The 21,731-nt window shown below is 46.6% G+C and overlaps 10 protein-coding genes across 10 annotated transcripts; 5 read left to right on the top strand and 5 right to left on the bottom strand.

The window, feature by feature from the left end:
* Positions 1-383: 383 nt before the first annotated feature.
* Positions 384-2,192, bottom strand: N7537_004224 (putative MFS transporter; the record flags this gene model as incomplete). Its single annotated transcript, XM_056895281.1, has 6 exons — positions 384-543; positions 594-1,061; positions 1,139-1,553; positions 1,605-1,890; positions 1,946-1,971; positions 2,024-2,192. 6 exons carry the CDS (start codon positions 2,190-2,192, stop codon positions 384-386), a joined length of 1,524 nt encoding a protein of 507 aa, XP_056755029.1.
* Positions 2,193-3,421: 1,229 nt separating this feature from the next.
* On the top strand, positions 3,422-4,417 carry N7537_004223 (NAD(P)-dependent alcohol dehydrogenase; the record flags this gene model as incomplete). Its single annotated transcript, XM_056895280.1, has 1 exon — positions 3,422-4,417. One exon carries the CDS (start codon positions 3,422-3,424, stop codon positions 4,415-4,417), a length of 996 nt encoding a protein of 331 aa, XP_056755028.1.
* Positions 4,418-5,000: 583 nt separating this feature from the next.
* N7537_004222 (FAD-dependent oxidoreductase) lies at positions 5,001-6,739 on the bottom strand (the record flags this gene model as incomplete). The annotated part of the gene is made up of 6 exons (XM_056895279.1): positions 5,001-5,268; positions 5,317-5,628; positions 5,692-5,815; positions 5,866-6,324; positions 6,372-6,529; positions 6,588-6,739. The coding sequence occupies 6 exons, from the start codon at positions 6,737-6,739 to the stop codon at positions 5,001-5,003; spliced, it is 1,473 nt and encodes a 490-aa protein (XP_056755027.1).
* A 1,685-nt stretch (positions 6,740-8,424) lies between these two features.
* Positions 8,425-10,932, top strand: N7537_004221 (Zn(II)2Cys6 transcription factor; the record flags this gene model as incomplete). Its single annotated transcript, XM_056895278.1, has 3 exons — positions 8,425-8,511; positions 8,565-9,382; positions 9,435-10,932. 3 exons carry the CDS (start codon positions 8,425-8,427, stop codon positions 10,930-10,932), a joined length of 2,403 nt encoding a protein of 800 aa, XP_056755026.1.
* A 399-nt stretch (positions 10,933-11,331) lies between these two features.
* On the top strand, positions 11,332-12,571 carry N7537_004220 (sugar phosphate isomerase/epimerase family protein; the record flags this gene model as incomplete). Its single annotated transcript, XM_056895277.1, has 2 exons — positions 11,332-11,678; positions 11,755-12,571. 2 exons carry the CDS (start codon positions 11,332-11,334, stop codon positions 12,569-12,571), a joined length of 1,164 nt encoding a protein of 387 aa, XP_056755025.1.
* A 409-nt stretch (positions 12,572-12,980) lies between these two features.
* On the top strand, positions 12,981-13,725 carry N7537_004219 (peroxiredoxin family protein; the record flags this gene model as incomplete). The annotated part of the gene is made up of 5 exons (XM_056895276.1): positions 12,981-13,030; positions 13,082-13,194; positions 13,254-13,417; positions 13,474-13,620; positions 13,690-13,725. 5 exons carry the CDS (start codon positions 12,981-12,983, stop codon positions 13,723-13,725), a joined length of 510 nt encoding a protein of 169 aa, XP_056755024.1.
* Positions 13,726-14,086: 361 nt separating this feature from the next.
* On the bottom strand, positions 14,087-15,499 carry N7537_004218 (uncharacterized protein; the record flags this gene model as incomplete). The annotated part of the gene is made up of 1 exon (XM_056895275.1): positions 14,087-15,499. The coding sequence occupies one exon, from the start codon at positions 15,497-15,499 to the stop codon at positions 14,087-14,089; it is 1,413 nt and encodes a 470-aa protein (XP_056755023.1).
* A 1,574-nt stretch (positions 15,500-17,073) lies between these two features.
* N7537_004217 (uncharacterized protein) lies at positions 17,074-18,214 on the bottom strand (the record flags this gene model as incomplete). Its single annotated transcript, XM_056895274.1, has 2 exons — positions 17,074-17,927; positions 17,977-18,214. The coding sequence occupies 2 exons, from the start codon at positions 18,212-18,214 to the stop codon at positions 17,074-17,076; spliced, it is 1,092 nt and encodes a 363-aa protein (XP_056755022.1).
* Positions 18,215-19,376: 1,162 nt separating this feature from the next.
* N7537_004216 (uncharacterized protein) lies at positions 19,377-19,971 on the top strand (the record flags this gene model as incomplete). Its single annotated transcript, XM_056895273.1, has 2 exons — positions 19,377-19,385; positions 19,438-19,971. 2 exons carry the CDS (start codon positions 19,377-19,379, stop codon positions 19,969-19,971), a joined length of 543 nt encoding a protein of 180 aa, XP_056755021.1.
* A 263-nt stretch (positions 19,972-20,234) lies between these two features.
* Positions 20,235-21,110, bottom strand: N7537_004215 (uncharacterized protein; the record flags this gene model as incomplete). Its single annotated transcript, XM_056895272.1, has 1 exon — positions 20,235-21,110. The coding sequence occupies one exon, from the start codon at positions 21,108-21,110 to the stop codon at positions 20,235-20,237; it is 876 nt and encodes a 291-aa protein (XP_056755020.1).
* Between the last annotated feature and the right edge of the window lie 621 nt (positions 21,111-21,731).

The following is a 21,731-nucleotide window of genomic DNA, read 5'->3' as shown; positions in this document are numbered from 1 at the left end:
ATAGTAGTATCATCGAACTCTATGATGATCCAAGATATTGGAACCTTCCCTAAGGCTGCATTTCGTGAGTTATTGATGCGTAGTTACATCGCGCATTATCTGCGGAAGGCAAAAGGATATGGAGCAAGTCAGTAAAATGCAGGCCCCAATGGGTAACAGGAAGACATCGACTAGTATATATCTATGTACATAGGTACTAGTATATATGTTCAGGGCAGTCCCCAGTTTGAAAGAAGGCATTTAAGTATATTGAATCTACTATTTGGAATTATTGTAGTATCTCTCTATAGGACGGATGCATGTGATGTGTGTTGTATAGCAGTCAGAAGTTCTGGCTCGATGAGTCTCCACCCAGTAGACGGAAAGGGCCCGGCTATGATTTATTATAACGCGTATCGGAAAAAGGGATTCTGCTTGTCGGTCAGATCGTCAAATGCAATCTTGTCTCGCTGCACCTCATCTAATTCCAATGATTCCCGAATTCGGTTTTCCCGCCGAAGGACGAAATATAACACGACTGCGGCAGCAATTGTGATACAGTAGCTATGCTTCGTTAGATCGTCCCGAGGAAAGTAAATTAGATATAGGCTTACCAGATGATCATGCCAGTCCACAATTCTGGATAATGTTGTGACTTAGTGTTGCTTTTCACAAGCTGCGGTCCGATGATGTTGCCGACAGTGTAAGCCACAAACACGGTTGCTGCCATAACGGTCTTCTTCGTGGCTCCAGCGACGTTGCTAGCTCCAATTGTGATGATCAAGCTGACCACTGGCCCAAAGAAGCCGGTGAGCGCATAGCCGACGACTGGGGTAACTGGATGATATCCCCAGTGGGATTTCCAAATCATCACACAGCCAGCAATGACAGGTAGGCAGCAGGTAATGAGCAAGGGTATGCGGGTGTTGGGGACAATGGTAGGAATATAACCACAAAGAGGAATGAAGATGACACAAATGGCGCCAACGGGAAACTGGAATAGAATTGAATGAAGGGTATCATAGCCGAAGGTGGACACAATCAACGGCCCAAAGCCCGAGATAGCACCATTTATAGTGTATCTAGATATAGATATGTTAACATCGAGAACTGTATGGTGTCTAATACCATAAACCACACAACAAGAGAGAATACTCACGCTGCCGCCATCATGATAGCCACCAGATAGATCTTAATGTCCATAAAAGACTCTTTGATTTGATCGAACTTGATCTTCTGGCACCGAACACCAGTTTGACCCTTGCGTAGTCTCTCTACAGCAACTCTTCGTTCTTCCGGGGTTAGGAACCAGGCAGAAACTGGAGAATTAGGCATGGTGCAACACCAGAGGCCAAACAAGAAGGTCAAGGCACCAGCCAGAATATAGATATACTGCCATCTTTTCAATGACCCAGCTGTGATTTGACCAAACCCATAGTTCAGCGCGCCACCGATGATAGTGAACCAACCGGTGCCAGAGAACCACCATGCCTGTCGTAGAGTCTGCTCCTCTTGTGTATACCATCCGCTGACGATGGTCATAAATCCGGTAGGAATAACACTTTCAATGAAACCTATCTTTTATTAGACAAGAGACTAACAAGGGAAATTAGAGCTGAATTTACCAAGGAAGAATCTTTGCACAAAAAGGCCTTGCCAGGTTGTCACGCCAGCGGTGGCGGCACAGACAATGGCCCATATCAGAACAACTGGACCGAGGACAGTTCGAGTATTGAATCTTTGCAAGATGAATGTCATTGGATAGAGACCAGCAAGCATCCCGAAATAAAAGATTGACGTTGCCCAGCTGAGGCGTGAAGTATCAACAGATGGAGGAGAAGTGGAATAGTCTTTCACTAGCAATCCCAAATCGGTCGTCATGCCAAAGAGCGTGGCGCTACCTAAGATAGCCTATAGAGAGATCAGTATATGTTGGCTAATAAAGAAATCGGCGCAGTCATCAAACCTTGTCATAGTACACCATGCCATAGCCTGTGTTTGAGTTAGTCAACAATTTAGGTCACAGGTATGAAGGATAACTAACCTATAAGCATGGCAGGCATCAAATACAGATCGATCTTTCGTAGAACTCGTTTTTCCACCACCGGATCAATTTCTTGGGCGAACTCGCTCACCACCGCCAACGCTGCATCTTTGTTGGATGAGACATGGGGCAATTCGGCGGCGCTTGTTATGCCATGGACCTGAATCATCTTCTCACACCAAAACGACTCTCCTGAACGTCACAGAGACCGAAAAGTTATGTATCTTAGCACTTTGAGATATGAGCAATTAACAAGTGCGAGATGAGAGAAAATTTGTTTTTTAGACTTCGTACCTTCCAAATTGGGATGCCCGATATCGCGTGGCTGTATCTTACCGCCTTTTGATTATGGCAGAACTAGCCATCGGAGAAAGCGCCCTTCCGCGGAGACAAATCACTTGCCCAGATGGTAGGACGGAATACTATTATTGCTATTATTATCATTGGATTGAAGGCCTCTTCTAAATGTGCTCTCAATTAGATGACACAGATCTCATCGACAGTCCTCGAAACCATGATTGTAAGAGCTTTATTTACAAAGTCCATGTCCTACCTTAAACCCGACACAGTTTCCGACGAGGTCCAGTATTGATATAGGTATCGCCAGTCATTGCTGAAGAGCGAGTTGAAAAAAGAGTTGAAAAGATCTTCTCCGAAACCAGCTTGGATGCAACGTGAGATGGATGATTTCCTATATCTAGCCACATAGAAAGCCGCGCCTGCGTACTATGGAAAGCTAAGGGTCTATTCTATAATCCAAACGGGAACTCAGGCTGCACCTATATGATTACATAATAACATTTAACCACTCGGCTAAAAGATCATCGCGATCGGAATCTCCGATTGTAACTGTAGCGGCATATGTACTCGGCCCTAGATTCTGCTCGGGACCACAATTCCCTACGGTAACTGACACGTGACTTTATACTTTTACGGCTATTTTGGTGGGAGCTGAGCTGAGCAAGCCTGAGCGTATGATGTCATCAACTTTCAGCCCTCGAAAGTCTTAGGTTGACCAAGCCCCTGGCAAGGCCATGGGATAAACAAGTCTGGAAAGATTGGGACTTTGCCCAAGAAACTCTTTGCATCGAGGTTATAATCACGAGGAAGTCCGGCGGAAAAAGGCCGTGATATTACTTCGAAATCATCATCGACAAGGAGGGCCCACTCGATTGCATCACAGATCGTCTTGTTGCCGATTAGAAACTCTTTTTTTTCCGGCTAAACCTGGTAGTCTCGCACGGTTTGATCGCTTCTCGGTGGGAAACATGCGTAGTGACGTATTAGAGCAGTCGCCTATAAAGCAGACTCGTGGGCTGATAAGTGTTTAACACCCGAATGCTTCCTCAATAAATTCCAAATTTCACGAAACTGTATTTTGAATCAATATTTCCCACAATGGCAATCAAATTCACCGTCTACAGGGGCTCCAAAGATGGAATCAAACAGGTTGAGACCGAGCGGGATGACCTCAAGCGAGACGAGGTCCTAGTGCGAACCACGCATTCAGGAGTGTGCGGCACAGACGTTCATTACCAGTCAGTTGACATGAGCCTTGGCCATGAGGGAACGGGTGTCGTGGAAGCAACTGGTCCAGATGCGAAGATTTTGAAGAAGGGCGATCGTGTGGGCTGGGGTTATGAACATGACTGCTGTGGCTTCTGCAAACAATGCCTCACTGGGTGGGAGACATTGTGTAAGGAGCGAAAAATGTACGGCTTGGCCGATCTCGATCAGGGATCTTTCGGCAGCCATGCCGTCTGGCGTGAAGCCTTTTTGTTCAAGATTCCCGACAACATGAGCAATGAAGATGCAGGACCTCTGATGTGTGGTGGATCAACTGTTTTCAACGCCCTCCATGTCGCTCAAGTTCGTTCGACCGCTCGCGTTGGTATCGTTGGAGTGGGGGGTCTGGGGCATCTGGCTATCCAGTTCGCCGCAAAGATGGGCTGTCAAGTTGTGGTGTTCTCCGGCACAGACAGCAAGAAGGAGGAGGCGACGAAGCTGGGAGCCGGTGAGTTCTATGCGATCAAGGGTGTGAAGGAGTTGAAGATCAAGGCTCCTCTCGATCACCTTATTGTGACGACCAGCAGTCAGCCGGATTGGCCACTCTACTTAAATGTCATGTCCCCCGGTGGTATCATTTCACCTCTGTCCGTCGATTCAAACGATCTCAAAATCCCATATATGCCGCTGCTCTTGAATGGCCTTCGGATTCAAGGAGGCATCGTGGGTTCGAGACAGGTCCACAGAGATATGCTTGAATTTGCCTCATTCCACAACATCAAGCCTGTCAAGATGACGTTCCCTTTGACATTGGATGGCGTCAAAGAAAGCCTGAAGACATTGGAAGACGGAAAAATGCGTTACCGTGGCGTTTTGGTGGCACCCTAGAATGTTGACATGCGGAAAAAAAAGCCAATTGGGTGTTTCTGATCCAAGTGAATAATCTGGAAGTCCAAGTCTACATATAAAAACAGTCAGAATGGATGCAAATGATGTAGTGTTCATGAATTTGAAGTTGTTCATTCTTGCTCGCGCATAGTTAGCATGTGTATGAGAAAAAAGTAGAAAAGCGAAAGAGCAAAGGTCTTGGGACACAGCAGAGTTCAGCGAGAGAAGTAGGACTGCGGGGAGGGAAGAGGGAGGAGCTAACAGAGAGGCTCTGTATCTACCGAGATGGTTTGTCTGAGAGGGTTTTATTACCTATTGATACTCAGAAACCAATGGTGGATTGATGTTCCACCACAAGTAGATGCGGAAACGGAACCTACATAGAAATGGGAAAGGCGTGGTTTATATTCAACAGCCGGAAGGCGAGGACCTTGATAGAAGGTGGATGGAGCCATCGACGTCAACCGCTTGGCAACTAATGCGACTTCCGATTTTTAGAGTGAATTTTCGCAAACATGTCTATTTGGATACAAAGCCATCCCATAGGGGCCAACTTCTAGACGCAACCTGCAATGGAACCAGCTCAAAGGCGCCCTTGAATTGGTTTATCTTCCCCATCCCGAATATCGGCAGGGGGCAAGCGAGGCTCAGGCAACCCCAAGTCGCTTGCAACCTCTCGGGCCGCCCAGAGTCCTGTCACGAATGCGAGAGCTAGACCCCCAGCGTATCCGAGATTACTGAAGCCGCCAGCATCGACACCCGCGACGAGCAAACCTGGAATTCTGGATTTATCCGGGGTCAAGGCGTGCCCTTTCGCATCGATCGCAATACCGCCGTAGGTGAATGTGATACTATCGAACGTTAGATAGGAGAATTGGAGCGTGCAAGAAATAACCTACGACGGCTGGACCTCCATGGCATAGAATGGACCTTCCCCATCCACCAAGGGTGTAGGGGGCGAACCGGCACGACCGATAGGTGCGTCAAGGGAAATGCTCTTGTCTCCTAAACGCACTACTCGATCATACTCCTCGATAGTACGCCTTGCTTGTACATCATTCACACCCCACGCGTGAAGAATATCCGTCAGACCATCCAATGTTGACACACTTCCAACATTACAGCCATGTTTGCGGGCTTTCTGCAGACGATCGATATCCCCTGCATTAGGGAACAACGCAGTAACGCAGTGTTTGAGTCGAGTTTTCTCGCTAGAATAAGAAGTCGATTGTCAGAGTATCGCCCCAATCCCCTCTTTTTAGGAACTAACATACTTGAACAATATGAACCCGCGACGCTTTGGCTGTTTGGCGAGATACTGATTGATGATCTCGTCACCTGTAGTCTCATCGGCAAATCGCTGACCTGCTTCATTTAGCAGTAGGCAATATTTGCTTTCTGCGGCTTGATTAGAGATAAACGCGGAGTCGATAAGGACTTGCTCTTACGGTATTGTGCGAGTGGAAGATAGTCTTTTGGGTCCACGTCTTCAGCTCGAAGTGGAGCTGCCAGAAGATGACCATAGTAGGTATTCATTCCTCTACTGGTTCCCGCACCAGATTCAATGGCCAACTTGAGTCCATCTCCCACTGATCCAGGATTGGAGCGCACAAAGATATTGTCTCCGCCTTGTCCCAGATATTTGGATCTCATCCCTGGAGAACCCTGGAAGCCCCCCGTAGCCAAAACTACCACTTTGGCTTTGACTTTGTAATATGTAGTTGGCGAATTGGGAGAGTTTCTGCAAATGACAGCGCCAATTATGCTCGATCCTGAAACCCCGGGCTCTTTCTGAATCAACTTGGCCACCGACGTGTTGGTGAAAATATCGGAATTTGTTTTGCTAGACTGAATGCGCTGTCGATGGAGGTTATGAAGGCGTGGGATCTTAATTGGAAATCCAATACCTATGACTTGTCAGGTTAACCGTTCAAATTCTTTTTCCTAGTCTTACCGATTGTCATGATACCGTCGAACCGGTCTGCTGTTGGCACCTCATTTTCACGCATCCACTGTACAGCAGGTAGATAGTCGCTTAACCAGGCCTTCTGCAATACTGGATCTCCTTCTGGGACCCAGTTTCTCAGCTTGTTATATGTTTGTGGGGCCCAGCTATCCGGTGATGGTATTAACGACTTCGTTTGTCCGGAAGATTAATTCCACCACTTACAACATTCCTGCCGAATAATTTGAAGAGCCACCAACATCCGCTTGCTTCTCGACGACCAGTACTTTGGCTCCTGCTTCCACCGCAAAAGCAGCGCATGCCAATCCAGACATACCTCCTCCGCAGACGAGAACATCGACCTCGATAGTCTTCATTGTGGGTATGGTTGGTGTCAGACCAGAAACGTAAGGAGATGAAATAATTATTTCTTTAAATCCCGTCGAAGAGAGTCATTAATATTTAACATAATGATTATATTGGATATTGATACGGACCTATAGATGCCTCGGTGCCGGCGAATAAATTAAGTGGCCGGGTGGACACCTGCGCCTTCATATGGCGGCTGAATGTAATTCCATGGATTAAACGCCCATGAGTGAGCTCCAACCAGGAAATTTTGGTCTGTGGTTCACCTTGGTTTTCCCCCGTTCCATCAGGGTAGTGTTTGGGGAGGGTCGCACCACCTTTTTTTTTTTGTTTATACGGCAAATTTATAGAATTTGTACTAGAGTGAACTTCTTCTCAAAGCATTCGATGTATCGATGGTTTGCATATGCTATACGGCAATATTGTGCTATCCTGATTTCGGAGTTTCTACTGCAGATGATTTCAAGGTCGCTATTTTTACATAGCGTTCAATATTCTCATAACTACCTATTGGTATGCCGATCAAGCCCATACCGGAAGGATATTTCTCGCCATGAAGTCACTCCTCTTTTATCCCAGTTGTTGGGTACTCCATGGGCAAGCTAAAAGTTAGGACACGAAGTGGTTCCCATTGAGTATCACACTCACGAAGGGCGCGAGTCCTACATATCAGTATGAAATACTTCCATAACACCCATCCAGTGTATCCCAGGTCAAACACATCCTACGCGACCTCGAGTACAGGAAACGCACAACTCAACTGAAAATAAGTAATTTGATTTGGCGTGATAGTTCGTTTCATTTTGTCTAAGGGTGGACGTAGATTTGCCAGGCCGCCTGGCCGAGGAGCCACAGCACTGAATGGATTGCCTGCGTCTTTGGTAGAAACATTGAAGATATCAAGACAGTAACGAACATTGGGAAGATCAACAAGCTTGTTGATCTCATGAATTTGCTACTAAGTGTTGAGGTGGGTTCCCCAGGCGGGCGCTTCATATCCGACTTGCAAATAGTATTTTTGGACAAGGAGACCTAATCGCTTTATGTTGGCGGCAATTGTGGTTATCTCTGGCGTAATTCTCATAGGATCGACAGGGTTGAGGCAAGATGTGATCTATAGTCAAATGCGAGGCCATTCTGCCGAAACTCCGAAATCAAACTATCAGTGGATGCATACTTGAAAGATTGGAATTCGTATTAATCGACACAGCTCAAACCAGAGGTCCGCCTCTGGACGAGAGCCAACTTCGGCTACGTAATAAGTCCATCATATGCGCCAAATAGGTTGAGTGCAACCAAAGCTCAAGATAACTCTTGCGCTTTTTTTTATCAACATCAGCAGCGGCTCGCACAGGCGGGAAGCTCGAGGAGACATGTGCTGCAAGACACTCGATCGCAATCCCCACTCCGTCGAATCCGGGTAATTTGAAACGATTGTGCCAGCCCGTGGATTTAGACAATGCAGCATGGTATTTGGTATCTGAACAGAGTAGGGTTGTAACTGGAACGACATTGGAGGTAGATGGAGGTCGAGGCGTGTAGAGCTGCAATCTCATAGCTGAAAATTTCCCCGCAGTTTTGAAATTCCGGGGAGATTTTGATATTTACCCACTCTTTCTCTCTCCTCTTAAGTCAATCTATATATTTCGATTGATTACTTCGATATATTATTATTTTGATTCCTAGAGCTCCCATGTCATCATATTCTGGGGATGATAACCGATCTGGCCAAACTCGCCCCGTCAGTGCGGCCGCGTGTGAGGCATGTCGGACAATGAAGGTATAGCCTCCAATCCTGAACCCCAAGTGATACATACTAAAAAAACCTTGTAGATGAGATGCATCCGACGACAAAGGGAGCAACAGGAGGATAACTCGACAGAACCATGCCAACGATGTAAGCGCACCAACCGCGAGTGCAATATACCAGAGCCGAGAAAACTTGGGAGAAAGCGTGGTGCAACAGGTCGCTATCAAGGATTTGAAAAAGCCTATCGAAAAATGCAGTCGGAATTAAAGAAGGCGAAAACCTTACATACGGGCGAGAATGATGAAATGGACAATTTCGTCGCAAGCGAAGAGCCAATTCTAGACCTCTTATTCTCCAACCACCCAACTGAAACAACCATCTCCGCCCAAAGATTACCGCAGTTAGGATCTGAAGGCTCTTGCATCCCATGCTCTAACTCGAATGTGCCAACTGTACAAGTTGATGAGCCGTTAGAAAGTCCTGTCTCCCCTGTATTCCGCAGCGGCGAACTCTCCCAATCCAACAGCGAACCAATCAGTAATCCTTTGGCCTTGCTGGCAGATGCCTCCTCCGCCGCCCAAGCCTTGGAGCTGCACTCGATACCTGCCCATATTTCACCGGAAACGAATAAACCATCTTCTGTGGCGGACGAGTCCGCCAGCGAGTCAATCGGTCGTCAACTACTTCATCGGCCAGGTTACGTGTCACTTGGCTTAAAACTGGGCAGGGATACTCTCGAAGCAGGAATCGATACCCTGGTCGGTCCTTGCGAGTACCCATATCGTTACTCGAACTATTTCAAATCGTCCCCACAGGTGCCTCTACGCGATGTTGGCCCCGATGTTGACCCGGTGGACCTTGGTCTAGTGACCATGGATGAGGCCTGTTATCTGTTTCCAGTGTAAGCCAAGATATCAGCTGCTCTGACGATTTACATGCACTAATCAATTTAGATATTTCGTCCGCTTGCATCCAGTCAATGGAATCCTAGACCCGATGCTTCACACTCCGGATTTCGTGCGTTCACGATCGGCTCTTTTGTTCACCTGGATACTGGCCATAACTGCGCAATTCGATCATGGGTCAGCACCAGTCGCTAAACGATTACGCCTTCATGGCGAAAAGCTCTCAAAACACGTTCATACCTGTGGATATAAATCGGTTGAAATCGTTCAAGGCTACTATATCTCATTATTATCAGCCACTCCCGCAGAGTCACTGGTACACGAGCGTTCGTGGCTTTACACAATGTACGCCTTTGGTGTAGCAGCCGAGCTGGGTCTAGACCAAGATTCCCATGCCAAAGATGCGACCCCTCTGGACTCGATCAATGCTTCCTATTCTAGAACCCAGGACGCAGCTCCAATATCACTCCCGGAAAATGATTCGTCAGGTTTATTACTGGGGTATCCTTCGAAAGACTCGACCGACAATCAGCGCATGGCGCGAAACCGTGAGAGAACCTGGCTGCGGATTTTACTATGGGAACGGGCGAACAGCGCAGCCTGTGGTAGAATACACACTTTCCCGGAAACCGACTTGACACAAAGCATCAACAGTTGGTGGCTCCACGATCTGGCGGACCCCACAGACAAGCACACATGTTCGTTTATCACCCTGCGACGCATTTTAGCTTCACTACAAAACGAACTAAGAAATCAAGCTCGTTTAACACACGTTGATCCCCATTGGGTGCGAGAAATGGTTGATACAAGTCTAAGACCCTGGCGTGACCGTTGGCTATCACATCCAATGCCCAATTTAATCACATCGCCGTCTGAAAAGCTGTCTAACATTTTCCTTCATTATGTTTATCTCCACGGAAGGCTTTGGACCTTGTCATTTGCCCTTCACGGTTCCATATGTGGGGACCAAAATATGGATGCAATCCGAGCGGATTGCTTTGAGGCTGCAGTCAATTCTTGCGAGCTCGCCGTGCGCGATTTGCATAATATTGGGGAGCCGTTATATTGCATGTTGGCTCCGACTTGGGCTATGATAGCCTATGCCGCGGTGTTGGCTTTGAAGCTATTCCCTACCTTGTATGGGTCCCGGGCCGGAAATGACGTGGAGCTTCTTGCTCTACTTGGCCAAGTTGCCATTCAATTAGAGCGTGCAGGTACAACCCCGTCGCATCGATTTGGAATTGCTGCATTACTTGGACAGCACCTCATGATGATCCTAAGAGCTAGAACAGCGGGGCTGAAATACTCAAATCAACCTGGCCAGACTAGAACAGATGCGACCTACACCAGCATGGGTTTTGATGACGGAGCGAGACAATTTATGCCCCAGCAATCCCCCAATTTGAAGCCATACGAGGCTCTCATCTCCGATCACGATCCGTTCTTGACTACAGCTTCAATGTCTACTCAGGGGGATTTAACTGGTGAGGGATTTGCTGAATTCTTCCGGGAAATGTTCGGGCCTGGATTTGGAGATGTCTTTTGACAAATTTAGCCGAAAGGAAACTTGAGGGTAGCTTTTATTCATGAAATTCTAGCGTCTAATGACCACCATACGTCTCTTCCTTTCATACATTCTTTATTGCCCAGCTAAATTAGCATTGGTTTTACAAGAGCCTTTGTGAATTAGATGCGCTTTCGTGTGTTTTTCCTATTAGTATGAATCAATCGATATTGAGATCCTTTGGTTTGTTTTCTAATAAAAGCCGTACGAATTAATATATATGATCGGCTACCGTCCCCCGTCGGTGCATTAAAGAATGCACCGGTTTATGGAGGTGGCGTGAAGTGGCGTCAACAGCTCGGGTATTCGATCATCCCTTTGTTGTATTAATGGAACTAATAACCCCAAAGTGGGGGGATACAAGCTACCAAACCTGAAATTATGACAGTTTCTTGGCCTCCGTCTAAAGCCAATCCATTGGGTATCGCCACGTTGTCCCTTGGCAACTGGCGAGAGCATCGTTTAGAACCACGACTGAAAGCCGCGGCGAAATCAGGATATCAATGGATCGACCTGTTTGACGAGTGTTGGGCTGCATACCTGGAAGAACATGGACTGCCGGGAGACCAACTTTGGGAACCGACCGTAGAGAATCTGCAGGTTGCTCGAAAATTGGCTCGTGTTGTCAAATCCTTAGGAATGCGGGTTGCTTGCACTCAGCCTCTTCGGAAAATTGAGGGAATCAAAGATCCAGCTGAACGCCAGGCTGCCTTCGATCTAGTTGCCAAGTGAGATATATACCTACCTCGATGAAGAAATAGCGGTAACTCGGTCATGAAAGTCCATACTAACTTACTATCATAGACGATTTCCATTCATGCGCGCCTTTGATACTGATCTTGTTTTTATGTGTGCGAATATCCGCACAGACGAGGGAGTGACATCTGATCTCAAGACGGTAGCGAGGGACCTCGCGGAACTGGGCGACATAGCGGCTGCTTACGCAAAGGCTGATGGTGGGCGCATGTTAAAAATTGGGTACGAGGGCCTATCTTGGGCAACTCGAAATACATGGTCGGCCTCATGGGAAGCTGTGCGATTTGCCAATCGCCCTAACGTTGGACTGATCGTGGATGCCTTCAATATCCTCGCCGTCGAGTTTGCTGATCCGTACAATGTTGCTGGCCACGGGCGGATCTACCCAACCTTGGAGGAATCTCTGGATGTTCTTACCGGATCACTCACATCATTGGTGTCGACGGTACCGGGTGATCGGATATTTTTCTTCCAGTGCGGCGATGCGGAGTTGATGAACCCAACAACTTTCCTCCCTCCAACTGACCCAGAAACACCAGCACTGCTCCCATGGTCGCGGAGTCATCGGTTATATCCTCTTGAGAAGTCTAGAGGTGCGTATATGCCGGTTGAGCTTGTCGCGGCTGCTGTGCTTGCCACCGGGTACCAGGGCCCAGTCTCGCTTGAGGTGTTCAATGCATCACTGAACCAACCAGGACAAATGGTTCCGGCAGAACATGCTTCCAGGGGAATCAATGGTCTTCGCCTCTTGTATGAAACTGCAAAGTCCATTCCAGCATTTTGGCAAAGCCATGGTGAACGTAAGAATGCTATCGCACAAGTAGTGCGTCGGCTCCAGTCGGATGAACACAAGCATAAGCTATGAATAATATGTATATTTTGATCACTACCGAATCCGAAAGTAATCAATTATATCTATCTATGGATTGGACTTGAAAGCCCTCTTTTGCTCTAGCATCACTGTTACGTCCAATTGAGTGAAACTATATATATTTGGAATCAATAGATGAAGTCAGGAATATTTACGTCCAGTGGGAATCGCATCTTGTATGAAAAATTGAAGAATTGAAGAATTGATATCAATGCTACATTCCCACTGGAGCTCGGCGTCTTCCGCAAGGTCCCCCTTCATCTTATCTGCCCCGCATGCCCAGGTGATCACCTCATATTAATCAGCTTGACGTGGACATTAACCCATTCACCCCGCCATTTCCAAAACCGCAACTTTTCTTCAATCTCTCTATCTCTTCTTTAATAACCATATTTATCTCAATATGACTACACTCAAGTCCGGCGACTCGTTCCCTAGCGACGTGGTCTTCCAGTGTGTAAACCCCCGGCCCCCCCGCAAAGAATGACGCTGATCTCTCTCCAGGTACATTCCATGGAACGAGGAAAGTGGTGAGATTACCTCTTGCGGCATCCCCATCAACTACAATGCCTCACAGGAGTGGGCCAACAAGAAGGTCGTCTTGTTCTCCGTTCCCGGTAAGTTTGTGTTGATGCCACCCCCTAGCTAAAGACACAATACTAACATGTGAACCAAGGTGCATTCACCCCGACCTGTTCCGTCAACCACGTGCCAGGATATATCCAGAACCTTCCCAAGCTCCGCGAGAAGGGAGTTGACATTGTTGCCGTCCTTGCTTTCAATGATCCGTTCGTGATGAGTGCCTGGGGCAAGGCGAATGCAGTTCGCGGGGATGATATTGTGAGCACAACCCCATTTTACACGTTTCTATGGCTAGTATTGATTTGTATGGATAGCTTTTCCTCTCGGATCCCGATGCCAAGTTCTCCAAGAGCATTGGCTGGGCTGATGAGGCGTCGGGCCGTACAGGCCGTTATGCGATCGTTATCGATCACGGTAAGGTCAGCTATGCCCAAATCGAGACCGAGAGAGGTGTTGTCAAGGTATGTAATTTCCTCATTCGTCCTTCATTCCCGCTCCTTCTGGTGGCTAACTGCTCAATCTGTCTATAGAAATCCGGCGCTGATGCGGTTCTTGCTTCCCTTTAAAGTACACGAGATATAGAATACCCTCTTGAGCACTTCAAATTCAATTCCAAATGTCATTTAGATGCATGTTTCTTTGTGAAATACGGGTCTTCCTACGGAGGTACACAAGGTGCAGCTTCAATCACATCTACGGTCTGAGTCAGTGTACTCCGTTAAGAATGATTCCATAATACCTATCCAGAACTTGAATTGAAAATGAAGAGTGGGAGGTCTATTCAATCATCTAAGAAGATCCAAATCTAGCGAGAAACAATTGTGAAGAATCCAAAGGTAGATCTATATAATGCAAAGCTTTCAGGTGGTATCGTCAAATCAAATGCTGGGAAATGCAAGCCTGAAGGTTGCTAACCAATGGGGAGAATCAAATATGCGACAAAGCACGGTCGTGAAGATGCAACTCCAACCCAGCATTGACACAGTCTATATGCAAAGGCTCGGCAGCTTGATATATTTTGTCTTTCATCACAGCTTCAAGTACGTCGGGTCCGGAGCTGGCAACCTCACCATCGTCATCCGACGGGACGTTTTGGAACGCACCCTCGATATCGACACGCTTGAGGTTAGGGAAACGAGTCCGACGACTTTTTATCACGGGTTGTAATTGGGCAACCAACATTCCCAGATATCTCTCCTCACATCCTTCAATGTAAAGGGTCTCAAGCGACGATGGGAGACATTCCATGAGAGGTGTGGTCGGTTCGTTCTGGTATCGAATATCCAAAAGATTTGGCAGTCTCACGCGCACTTCTTTCAAGGCAGTGAAATCAACAAGGGAACCAAACCACTCGTCGTGGGATTGGTTCAACCCAGCAGCGGTGAACGGGTAGTGGCTGCCATAGTGGTCCAGCCACAGGGTTTGCAGGCTCCTTTTGCTATGGGTCAGAGAGCGATAGAAGGCGGATGGCTGGTAGCCATGCGAAAGAACATGCGAGTCCGAGTGCTGGTATTTGAATGACTTCAGGTCGGCGCATGAGCTAACCAACCTCTCCATGCCATGGTTCCCACTACTTGCACGCAAATCGATATCGGTGATCGAGGAGAATCCAAAGCGTGGCTTCTCATCATCCGTTGGTTCCTCAGAGAGTGGAGTGGCGGAGCTAGGGTCCACTACCGAGTTGGCTGTGATAGCACGAACAGATGGCAGTTGGAAAAATGGTAGGAGCAATGTTGATGATGGTTGAGTCTCAGCTCTAGCATCATCCAGGTTCTCGCTGTGATCGAGATCTTCCCGATGATGCAATGAGACCTCACGCAGGTGCCGGAAGGCTGGTTGGACGGAAAATGGCTGTTTGCAATCCACGGCCCTTTGCATGATCCGGTCCAAATATGGAGAGTTTGTCGTATAGGCCAGTGAAAGTTTCCTGAGCTGACTCAACAATGGGAGAATGAGCGCCACCCAGGCGTCAGCAATGCCTTGTTCGAGGCGCTGGGCCCATTGATCACTTTCCAGCGTTGAACATGATACATCATCCAGCCATGCCCTCAAAGATGTCGAAGTCTGAATTTGGTTGCGGTCGTCGTCCGATACGCTTTTCGCATGCCAGTCTGTTAGGTCTAGCTCCCGAACGGCCCGCGCCAGCGCAGGTCGTTTCAGTATGGCGTGCAGGAACGAATTTGCATCTTGCCAATGGTTGATAGACACCTTTCGATATACCAGTGGGAGGAAAAGATCGTGGAAGTGATGGGAGACAAAGATAAGGTTCCGTCGGTCTTCTTTTTGTTCCAGTTGCTCTCCTATCAAGAGAAATACGTCATTGGGCAGCGCCAGCTTCATGATAGCACATTCGAATAACAACAAATCAAGCCAAACAATGATAATAATGAAAGAGACCACAAAATCAGATCAAATGAAAGTAGTTAAGATCAAAAGATCAAATTTCGCAGATTTGGCCACTGGAAGATCAAACTTTGATCCGATCCAGCCAATGTTGGCGCCCCGGTGGATCTATACCCGGACACCCTGAGAGGCTGTCAATTGTTCGTTTCCACTTTGGAAAAATTTCAAAATTTCATCCTAAACCCGCGACAATTGCGTTTGTCTGGTTTACCGCTTTCTCGGATTCTAATTCCGATATTCATAATTATGGAAATGATTGTATCCAGTTATTTGCGGAATCTCCCGAACTTACATGTGGATAGGTGGGGGTGTTTAGGCCTGAGGGGCAGAGATTGACAGTTGAAGAGCCATTTAGGTGCATATGCAGTTATTGCGACGATACTCCGCGGTGAATATAGGGTCCGAGAGTCGTAGAGTCATGACGTTATCTGGTACAGATACTTATCCTTTACATCGCTTCAAAGCGATAAAAGTCCACTGAGAACAGCAAGGACGAGATTAAATGGATATCGAGTAGCATGAGAATACAAAAACCGACGATAACGAAGGTGGATCAGTTTGAGTGGGCTTGCGGGAGGTGATAGTGGAGCGAGAGAGCTGGAGATCGACCTGAGACATGGGACAACGTTGGACTTGGATGCACCTGCAAGAGCAAGACCAGTGCAAATTGTCGAAATCCTAGGGTGTCTCAGACTATACCATGTTAGCGACAAATTTGGCACGCAATTACTATCAACGCACGGTGCCCAGTGTACCTCACTAGCTTCGTTGATCAATGGACCATTTCTCGGAGATTTCAACGTTAATATCCGCTCCCGCAGATACCGCCAGTTTCATCGATGACCGTCCAACTTAGACACGTGGCTTCGATCAGTGTACTATGAGTCCATATAGGATTCGTAGTGGATATACCGCGCACCCGTACCCTTTTGCCAAATTCGCGCCAGCAAAGGGCTTTAGATTGCATCTACCATGGAATGGCCAATACATAGGTAGCAATTTTTTATTGGAACTTCACAATTTCGCCATACCCCAGTCTTTTGAGACTTAAAAGGCCTCACCCGTATAGCGAAACTAGCTGAACCTATCTCTTAACACAAATTAGTATTATTTAGTTTTAGCACTCCGGTAGGCTTAATAGTTAAACATATTACCCCCCGAGGTAAGGAGATCGTCTAAATCTTTATTAGTAACCCGATTCTTATATACTAGTTAAGGATATTACTTTAGGCCGTTACTCTCTTAATTTATTATTATACCCCCGGCCTACTATAAGTGGAGATAGCGTAATGATTATTCTAGGCTTATACTAATAATTAGGCCTTAACAAGTCCCGCATGCCTCTGTTACTACAAGGCTATATGACTCTAATAAATATGATATTCTTTTCACAGATATAGGAAATATAGCCCATTCTGGTTATAGGGAGAGATCAGAGTCCAGTATATCAAAATAGCGATTCATTTCACATAGCGATAAAACAAGTGCTTCCGCGGCAATTTTTCCTATCTTCATGACGTTTTGAGAAAATTCGCCTTGATAGCAGTCATAAAGCCAAGCACTCGCTCACGATTCGGCAAGCCGCTGTAAAGATACCATTCCCGATCAGAAACAAGACCCATCAAATCAAGCCGTAGGGCCTGCCAATCGATTGAATGGTTGGATTCCCGGAATGAGATCAACTCAATGAATATATCCTCTTTCAACCGCCTCTTCCAAAACCAATCAGGCAAAGTCCAGTGCCACGCAGAAAGCATATTCCGTGTGTTCTTCACATCCGCCGGTGTATAGTCGATCGGGCAAGTCCACTCGGCAATCATAATTGCGACTTCCAATGGTATTGGACTGCACCTGGACCGTATGCATTTATCCTTGGTCTTTGTTGCGCTGTTAATTGCCTTTTGGATTGCTTTTCGAACCTCAGGCACTATGAAAGGATTCTTGTAGATATCGCATCCATGCTCGAACCCCGGATGAACACCAATTGAGCCATGATGCTTCCATGATCTGAGCGAATAATCATAAATTCCCCATTCTTCATGGTCACGCCAGTATTTTCGGGCAGCACGAACGAATTTCTCGAATTTCTTTTCAACCAACGTTGTTGGAATAATGTGGTTGAGAAGAGCCCAGCAGTGGGCATGGACAACGAATCCGACATTTTGGCCTTTGAAACGATTCAGTTGTCTTTTGATGCTTGCTGCATAGAACTGAACGAAGGTACCACTATAGTATTGGGGATTTTTTGTTCTCCCACCGATTCGCGCTATGCCGCGGTCTTTTGGAATGAAGTAAGGATCAGTATAATGTTCTCCAGTTACAGTGATTCCACTCAGAAAGTACTTGGTATTAGGCCCTTTGATTACTGGCTCGGTTAGTATGAACTGGACCCAGAACGCTTTGATAAGACTCACTAGCTCGACACGTACACGACCACATGCTGGGATACTTCGCGAAATCTACCTCTTCGACCTCCTTTGATGGGACCATCACATGCTCCAGTTTGTCTTTCTTGTAATGTTTCCACTGATTCTCTCTGAACAAGACACCGGAACAGGTTGGATTCACCCTTTGGGAGTAAATCATACTGGAAATCTCCAACCCGCATAGAAGGCAATTTGGGGATGGATTGACACCCGAAACAGTGGCCATGGATAGTGTTTAGTTGATATAATCATAATCATGAATAATTATATCGAGTCGACAAAAATATCTATGCTACATATTCAAGCTAAAATGAAAATGATGTAACAATGAAGGCTTGACTTACGCGATGCTTTCATTTCGATTTAGTATATATAGTTTGCCTTTCGGAACAGGTGTCAGGTGAACATTCTATAATTTGAGACGATGTCTTAGTTTGATGGGACCTATCCTATTCAATATAGTGCTCAAGCATGCCGCACACGTTTGCTAAACACTGATAAGGTATGGCCATACAAAATTATGCGACAAGGAATTTGGAATCTTCTTATTTCCGTCTATAGTTCTTTTTAGTTATCTTCTCTGTTGTGCCTATAGTGTTTGCACCACTACTCCTACCCTAGTACTAGTTCCCTGTCAATGGATGATTATATCATCCGTATAGGAAGTCGAACTTTACCATATTTTATACCATATAAATGAGGGAAGGCTATGCCACACAGTCCTTACTTATTGTCACAAGAAACGATATTCCGCTAGGCCCAATGACTTCATTCAGTTTGCTAAAACTTCATATGGAGAAATTAAAATCGCTTATGCTCTGGGGTAGGATACAGTAATTGAGTGCATGCTGGAATAAAGACAAGGGGCACACAAATCTGGTTTCAAGGTAGATATCTTGGGTGGAATTTTCGATATCGAAAGGGATATGAAGTATGCGGCACGACTATACAAGCCTTACTATTGTGAATCAGATGTCCGTATACTTATCAAGCTTAACTCTTCTAAACATAATTCAAGTTTGATATGGGGGAAATAGTTAACATAGTGGATTTTTAGACCCGTCCTCTACGATAGGGAAACTCCTATGACCAAAGGCCGCAGCCAGTGCTCCACATAATATTCAGGGATTTAGGTAACGCAACAGGAGTCTCGGAGGCAGATATGGGCTTGCAAAGAAAGAAGTGGTGGGAGCCTAATCAATGGGCCATTGAGCGATTGGGATATGTTCAATTGATCCCGGAAGCAGCCTTATTGATCGATATAAATATATGCAATTGATCATGGTGGTAGCCTACTAAGTGAAGTGTAAGTTAAAATATTTAAAGGGCAACTAAACCAATTAACATGGAATTTTCCTTTCCTTTTTTCCTTAAGCACTGCCCTTATTATGCCGCAGGTCAGCCAAACTGGAACCAATCTACTTCATGTCAGTCACTAACCCTCCTTAGGTTTTTGAGGTCCATGCCATCAAACAGGAAATAAAGCGCATTGACCGGGCTGGTCCCGAATGCGTTGCCTATGGCGTATGGAATGCGATATTGTCCTGGCAGTTTCCCGTCGTTGATGGCTATATCACAAGACCGCAGGATAAGCACACGTTGCAAGCAGGAAGAAAAGGGTATTCTGATTTGCATACCTTTCACTATCGAGACCGCGAGGGAAAGGCCACTAAGTTCTTGATCACTCTATGCAAGAGGAAGGGCCTGGAAGGCAGGAAATCTGTTTGGGACGAAGGGGCTCGGCAGTTGAAAGAGTATCTCAGTGCAAACCCTAAGACCCGTTCTGTACACAGACGGACCCCTGTTTATGGTATTATTACCGTGGGGAAATTGATGCGGGTGTATAAGTACTCGGATGTGAGAAAGGATATTGTTGACTGGGCTCCGCGTGGTGTTGAAAAGGGAGTTGCCTTCGATATTTCAGATGAAGAGCATCAGCCTAAAATTGCGAAAATCCTTGATCATGTCAGGGACAACCATTGAGCCCTAGAGGTGTCATTGTGGCCGGATCCACCCCCATCTCTTTTCAGTGATGAAAGTACGTCAGTCTTGATCCCTAGACCTCGAAGGGATTACTCCATTCAGAAATTCAGCGTGAAAACACAGCACAGAAGATATATTCATCCCTCCAAAATAGAATATAGTCAGTACAATCGGGAGAGATAGGTGTCCAGCGTAGGGTCGAGACAACATCGGGAATTATATGGAAATTATAAGCTCAGAATACAACAAAGCGGGCTTTGTGGTCAATTCAAACTGGTGGCAACACCTGGGGCAGCGGTTGTAGCCGATGTGCCATGGACATCTATGAGCCACAATTGGAGAGCAGAAGTCACAACAACAATCTCCCAATTTTCTCCCATGGTACCAGTCAACCCAGCGCCCATGAAGGCGAATCGAAACCCTTTGGTCATGCTCCAAGAAGCGTTGTGTGCGATGAGAGCCACAATCTCTAACCCGTCGCTTGTATAACCCCGGTCGCGGTCCTTTCTGCTCCCGGCTACATTCTTCACCGGTCCTGTCAACCGCACCAACTTCCAGCCATATGAAAAACCGACAAGTTCTTTGATTTCATTGCCATGGCTCTTACGCCACTCAAATTTCTCCGGTGTTGTTCCTTTCGGACCCACGGATATTTCGAACATGTGGCTAGGTGAAAAATGCTTTAACGATCCGCCGGGAACGACCTGTTCCACGATGGAGTCTTGATGTTGAGACCCTGGACGAGGTGGGAGTGTGATTGCGACGGGTCTACTCCTTCCCCACCTGTCACCCTGAGCCGTTGCCATTACCGGGTGCCTGTTAGTTGGACCATCGTGTAACACGATCGTGGCTTTGTTATTGAAAACTGTCGCGGGGGTTGATACCGCGTATAGCTTTTCGTCCGCGGTCGGCCCAAGGTGGAATGTGGTTGTAAATTTCCATTGAAAGTATCCGTTCATGGCGGACGGAAATTTGGCCGTTGCTGATGTACTGGTAGATTCACGTGCAGTATAGGACGGTATCTCATATTGGGGGGCTTGAGCCGCAGACTGCGGGTCGTGCTCTGTGTAAGGTGGTGGTAAGCCGTCGAGTGGATCACTTGGGTTCGAAAGAGACGGTAAATCGGTCGCTGTGCCCATTACGTGAAATTCGCGGAGAGAAGGGGGGAAATGAAGATGAGAATTCGCGGGATGTTGTCCCCCCACATTTTGACCCCCAACGCCACAGGCGTCAGACTCTTCCCGATATTGTCCTAAGGGATCACTTTTCAAATCCGGCGTTATTTTTGCTAATCGTGAAATTTATATTCTCCATGTATTAGCGACGGGGTTAGGGAGAGTACCAGAAAAGAGTTTCGTTTTACAGCGACTCGATGCTACCTGACCGGTAGCTTCAACTCGATGTTTTCCTGCATCCATGGATATGGCCATTATGTGCTTGTCAAGTATTTTACTTTGATTGGAAACCTCGAAAGTTCAATGTTGCGTTCGTTAGGTGAAGACCATTCACTATTTCTCTTGAACAACCATGTCTTCTAGAGACAAAATGTGTAAAAAAAATCCTTTGTAGCGGGGATTTGGACTCAATGGAGCTTCCATGTACACCTGACATATTTACCTGGAAGCATTGACCCAGAAGTATCATGTGCAGGCATTTTGCGGGGAAGTCTTGTACAAATTTTACAATAATATATCCGATATTGGGACCATGACACCGCTGGTTAGATGTCGTATTTGACCCCAGAGCCAAAGGATGTCTTA

The sequence above is a fragment of the Penicillium hordei genome, assembly GCF_028827395.1.
Source record: "Penicillium hordei strain IBT 12815 chromosome Unknown utg000002l_segment0_segment0, whole genome shotgun sequence".
Classification (NCBI taxonomy): Eukaryota; Fungi; Ascomycota; class Eurotiomycetes; order Eurotiales; family Aspergillaceae; genus Penicillium; species Penicillium hordei.
Note: the sequence above shows the minus strand (reverse complement) of the source record. Positions and strands in the feature narration are given on the sequence as shown.